The sequence below is a fragment of the Pteropus vampyrus genome, unplaced genomic scaffold, assembly GCF_000151845.1.
Source record: "Pteropus vampyrus isolate Shadow unplaced genomic scaffold, Pvam_2.0 Scaffold627, whole genome shotgun sequence".
NCBI classification, from domain to species: Eukaryota; Metazoa; Chordata; class Mammalia; order Chiroptera; family Pteropodidae; genus Pteropus; species Pteropus vampyrus.
In genome coordinates, this window is record NW_011889408.1 from 163,641 (window position 1) to 169,727 (window position 6,087).

A 6,087-nucleotide genomic window follows, 5' to 3' on the forward strand; every position below is an offset into this window, starting at 1 on the left:
AAAAATCCTAAATAAGATACAAGCAAACCGAATACCACAACATATTAAAAAGATTATACACCATGATCAAGTGGGCTCCATCCCAGAAGCACAGGGATGGTTCGACATACAGAAATCGATTAAATAATTAAAAAATAAGAATATGATTATATCAATAGATGCAGAAAAAGCCTTCGACAAGACAGCATCCATTTATGATCAAAACACTTAACAAAATCGGTATAGAAGGCAAGTGCCTGAACATAATGAAGGCCGTATATGACAAACCCTCAGCCAACATTATACTTAATGGTGAAAAACTAAAAACCTTCTCTCTAAGATCAGGAACAAGGCAAGGCTGTCCACTATCGCCACTATTATTCAATATAACATTGGAGGTCCTCGCAAGTGCAATCAGACAAGAGAAAGCTATAAAGGCATCCAAACAGGAAACGAAAAAGTCAAACAGTCAGTATTTGCGGATGACATGATTCTCTATATAGAAAACCCTAAAAACTCCACAAGAATACTACTAGAAACAATAAGCAAACACAGTGAAGTTTCTGGATACAAAATCAATGTTCAAAAATCCATAGCGTTCCTATGCCCTAATAATGAAGGGTCAGGAAAAGAAGTGGAAAAGATAATTCCTTTTGCAATTGCACCAAAAAGAATAAAATGCTTAGGAATAAATTTAACGAAACATGTGAAAGACCTATATAATGAAAATTATAAGATCTTATTAAAAGAAATTGAAGAAAATACAAAGAAATAGAAAGATATTCCGTGTTCTTGGATTGGAAGAATCAACACAGTTAAAATGACTATGTTACCTAAAGCATTATACAGATTTAATGCAATCCCCATCAAAATCCCATCGGCATTTTTTAAAGAAATAGAACAAAAATATCAGATTTGTATGGAAGCACAAAAGACTCTGATTTGCCAAAGTCATCATGAGAAAAAAGAACGAGGCTTGAGGCATCACTCTGCCCAATTTCAAATTATACTACAAAGCGACAGTAATCAAAACGGAATGATATTGGCAGAAAAACAGATACACGGACCAGTAAAACAGAATTGAGAGTCCAGAAGTAAACCTGTATTTATATGAGCAAATATTTTTCAACAAAGAAGCCAAAAACATACAGCAGAGAAAGGAAAGCCTCTCTAATAAATGGTGCTGGGAAAACTGGAAAGCCACCTGCAGGAGAATGAAACTAGACTGCTGTCTATTACCACACAAAAATTAACTCAAAATGGATTAATGATCTGAATATAAGACCTGAAACAATAAAATGCGTAAAAGAAAACATAGGAACTAAACTCAAGAGTCTTGGACCTAAAGAGGATTTTATGAATTTGACCTCAAAGCACGAGAAGTAAAAGCAAAAATAAATGAATGTGAGTACATCAAACTAAAAAGCTCCTGCTCAGCAAAAGAAATAGTCAACAAGGTAAAGAGAGAATCATCCGAATGGGAAAATATATTTGCAAGCAACACCTCCGATAAGGGCCTAATATCCAAAATATACAAAGAACCCATACAACTCAATAACAACAAAAAAAACAAATAATCCAATCAAAAAATGTGCAGAGGACTTGAACAGACATTTCTTCCTAAAGGACATTCAAATGGCCAACAAATATTTGAAAAGATGCTCACCATCACTAGCTATTAGGGAAATGCAAATCTAAACCACAATGTTAGAATAGCTATAATCAACAGAACAAGTAATAACAAATGTTGGAGAGGATGCGGAGAGAAAGGAACCCTCATACACTGCTGGTGGGACTGCAAACTGCCACTATGGAAAACAGTATGGAGGGTCCTCAAAAAACTAAGAATTGATCTACCATATGATCCAGCAATCCCTCTACTGGGTATTTACCCCAAAGACTCGAAAACCCATATCCGAAAAGATATTTGCACACCAATATTCATAGCGGCACTATTCACAGTGGCCAAGACATGGAAGCACCTGAAGTGTCCTACTATAGATGAGTGGCTAAAGAAGCTGTGGCACATATATACAATGGCATATTACTAGGCCATAAGAAGAGATGAAATACTGCCATTTGCGACAACAAGGACCTCGAGATAATCATGCTAAGCAAAATAAGCCAGACAGAAAAAGTTGAAAATCCCATGCTATCACTTATACGTGGGATATAAACCTAAAAGCAACAAAGGAACAGGACAAACAGAGACTCATGGACATGGACTATATTGTAGACTCATGGACTAGTGGTTACCAGAAGGTAGGGGGTGGGTGAGGAGGGAGGAGGTAGATGGGGTAAAGGTGGTCAAATATAGGGGGAGACGGGGAAGTTGAAGTGGGTGAAGGGGATCAAATACATGGTAGCTTAAGGAACCTGGTCTTTGGGTGGTGAGCACACATTAGAATATACAGATGTCAAATTATAATGTACACTTGAAAATTATATAATTGTATTAACCAATATTACCCCGATAAACTTAATTTAATAATAAAAAATAATAAAGATAAAAACAACAAAAATTACAAAAATTACACAGAAATGTTAAAAATGCTTCTCTCCCCTATTATTTCCTATTGTCTGAATTGTTTCAAATTTTCTATAAGGTATTTCTTTTTAAATTATGAGGGAAAGGGGATGAAAATTTTTTTCTAAACATAGCTTTGGAAGTATTTATTTGTAAACAAATAAGCACTAATTCTAATAAGACATGTTAATAGTTTGGGAGAAAGTGACTGATTTGTGACCAGTAAAATTAACTGAATTATTCAACAGCAAATCATTCAAAATATTATAGAACATCTATCATTAATTTTTATCCATTTTTTTCAGATATGTAAAAGTAAACTAAAACAGTTAAAACTATTTAAGTGTAGATTTTCTCCAACCACCACACTAAATTATCATCAAATGCCTTATTACTGATATGATCAAGTTTATACTTCAGAAAGTGATTTAAATTCATCTAACAAATACTTTCCTATACCTTTTGAAAAATATTTGCATACTTTACCAAGAATATACAGAAAAATAATTTTCATTTTAAGGGTTGATATCATAAAAGCATATATAGAAATAAACCAAAATATCTAAACAGTTCTTCAAAACAAATTTCATTTAAACCTTGTATACCTTTTCTCTAATATGTCCAAGTCCCACTTCAAATGTGCAGCAACTTTAAGAGCAAGTAGTTTTAAAATACGATTTCTCTTATTATCAGGTGGAGGTTGAACTTGGTTTTGTTCATTAACTGAAGGTTTGGAAGCTTGTTCCAAAAACTGAACTATAAGTTGAACTGGTGCAGGATCTAAGATTTAAAAGAAAATAAAATTTTAAGTTTTAACTATGAAGATGAAAAATGATTCACTGTATTTTTTTATGAAAGCAAAGAATTCAAACAGCTGTGTAGTTGTGACTAAGGAATATTATTTATAAGTGTACTTGAGGAATAAAGGGGAAGATCAGGAAAGGTGCTAGGGAGGAAGGGATAACCAATTCCCAGAAGAAAGTACTCGACAGGAAAGAACAGAATGGTTAAATTTCCAGGTCAGCAAACAACCAATGTCAATTAGAGGAAAGAGATGCTGTCTTTAGAATTATTGTTTTAACACATAATTGGTGAAAATTTCACCAATTTACCTGTTTCAGTCAATGCAAAATAGATACTACGTACCTCACACACAGATTATGAAGACTGAATTAAATGAGATAACACATGTAAAGTATTACGCAGTGTCTGGAACCCATAAAGCACTCAATAAATGTTAAAAGCAATGAATTAAAAGAATATAGGTGGTAAAACTACCCAAGTACGCTTAACCTAACACTGTCGTCTCCATCAGTTAACGCCAGTCTATTAGACGGAACAAGACACACCTAGATTCGAACTTCATCAACAAAATTCTAATCAAGGAACTTACCTTTATGCCAGTACCTCTTTCCAGAAATGCCTGGAAAGCCTCCCTCCCTAATAGCACTCCTTGATTGGGATATTAATTAGGATTATATAACCATCTAGCAGTTGTATAGCATTTCCTGTTCTCAAAGATTTTCTCATTTTATTTTACAGCCCAAACTTGAAATATATCATTGAGTCAGTAAAATCCCCTCGTTGAAGAACAAAACAGTTAAATAAAAACCTAAAATATAACTAATTAGCGTCAGGATTAGCTCCGTAACAGCTGATTTCGTCTTCAAATTAATCACAGCGGGGTTCAGTAAAGAGGAGGGTTCAAGCCAGCCTCCCCAACCTAAGCAATGTCACAAGACCACCTCGCAGGTGTTAAAATCCCAAACAGTAAAATGACAAAGGGGTGGGGGCGAAAGGGTCAGTCCTGCGCTTTTCTTTGGCCCCCTCCCACCCGGACGCTTAATGCGTAGCGAGGGGGTCCGGCCAGAGCTTCGCTCCCGTCAGCGACTCCTGCCTGGACCGCAGCTTCGTCACCAAGAAGGCGCGGGGTCGTTGTGAGCCCGGCGGGCAGCGCCCCTGGCCGGATCCCGCTCCCCTCCGGCGCCGCGCTTACCCGGGCAGGGCTTGCGCAGATGTTTCTCCAACAACGACTCCTCCAGCAAGAACTCGAACCAGCAGGTCTGCGGCGGGGTGCAGGGCCGGCTAGAGGTGGCCGCCTCCCGGTCCGCCGCCTCCGCGCTCATCTTGCCTCCGCCGCCGCTACCCCCAGGGACGCTTCCTGGCTCCAACCTGACACTCGGACGCGAGCCCCGGGGCTGTGATCCACCGAACCGCCGAGAGCGAAACTGCTCTCGAAGAGTGCCAGAAACCCTCACAATCCAAAATGGCCGTGCCGTCCCGCCGGAGTTGGGACTCTTGGATCCGCCTCCCTGCGCATGCGCCTCCGGCCAATCGTAGCTCGAGTTGGAGAGTAAGAGGGCGTAACCGGCCCCCAGACCACGCCTTCTCCCGGTTACCATGGGAGATGATTCGAGGGAAGCTAGGTCTCAGGTAGCTTGGTCTCGGGTAGCTTGGTCTCGGGTAGCTTTCACGTTTTCCTGGGAATTTCTCAGTCAGCAAAGGAAACAGCCTCATCTAGGGTTGCAATGAGTCTCAATGTCTTCGTAAAACCCAGAGAACAGGTTAGGGAAGGGTAAGAATGAATGGTTTTCCACAAGTTCCAGAAACAGATCAGAAGAAGCCTGTACAGTAGGGCCCCAGAGAGTCCAGAAGAGAGAAGATAAGGAGTGGGGTTAATTCCGTTGAGCTTATACTTCGTGGTGAGGATTTGGAAGTTTATTCTAAAAGCAATAGGAAGCCATTGGAATATTTTAAGAAAGGCATGCCATCCATGATCAGTTTGATCTTTTAAACAGGTAACTCTGGCTCCTGTATAAAGAATGGATTGGCGCACGTTAAGAGTGGAGGTGGGGTTAAGGGTAATTTTTCCTTTCGTATTCTTATTTTTCTTGTTTAATAGGAAATATCTAAATGTGTTTAGATATTAATGGTAAAGATACAGTAGAGAGGGAAAAATCGAAGACAAGAGTGTGAAGAGATAATCTATGAAGGCAGGATACTTGAGAGATGCATTGATGCAGGGCACGCTGTTGATGAAAAGGACATACGAAGAACGGATGGAGGAAGGCATCTGGACTCAGGAGGGTTTTTAGCTTTGGTGGTGGGTAGCTGAGGGTTCCCTTCAGAAGGCTTCTATTTCCTCTGACATAAATCTTTTTAGGGACTCACAGCCCTCTTCCTGCATGTCCTTGGCCTTGACATTTTGCCTATGCTCATGTATCTGCTCCCCTTCTGAAGAAGAGTGTCTTCACCTCATCTCTGCAAGTTCCCTCCACTGAAAGAGAGAGGAAGGAGTAAACCAAAGAAGGAAACAGGAAAGGAAGAAAGGAATGTGTGAAGGTCTTCCTCCACAAATCTTCGGATAGAGGTTTAATCACAAAGTGAGAGCTAAAACAAGAGCAATCCAAAATATGCTCAAATAAAATAGTTAGGAGAGCTTCCAAATAATAATCACTTTTATTAGCTACTAATATAATGACAAGGTGGTTCTTAAATACTGGAATTTTTAAAACTCTGATAAGAAGAAACCATAAAGTCAATTAAAAATATCATAGTACATAAAATTCATAGCCATTCAC

General features: G+C 38.9%; 1 protein-coding gene across 1 annotated transcript in view; it reads right to left on the bottom strand.

The window, feature by feature from the left end:
- Positions 1-4,791, bottom strand: part of INTS8 (integrator complex subunit 8) — a 57,088-nt gene extending 52,297 nt beyond the window's left edge. Inside the window, exons 1-2 of the mRNA XM_011384805.2 lie at positions 4,503-4,791; positions 3,112-3,286 (exon numbers count right to left, since the gene is read on the bottom strand). Coding sequence (XP_011383107.1) covers positions 3,112-3,286; positions 4,503-4,632 — 305 coding nt within the window. The 5' untranslated portion in view covers positions 4,633-4,791. The remainder of the gene's footprint in view (positions 1-3,111; positions 3,287-4,502) is intronic.
- Positions 4,792-6,087: the final 1,296 nt, after the last annotated feature.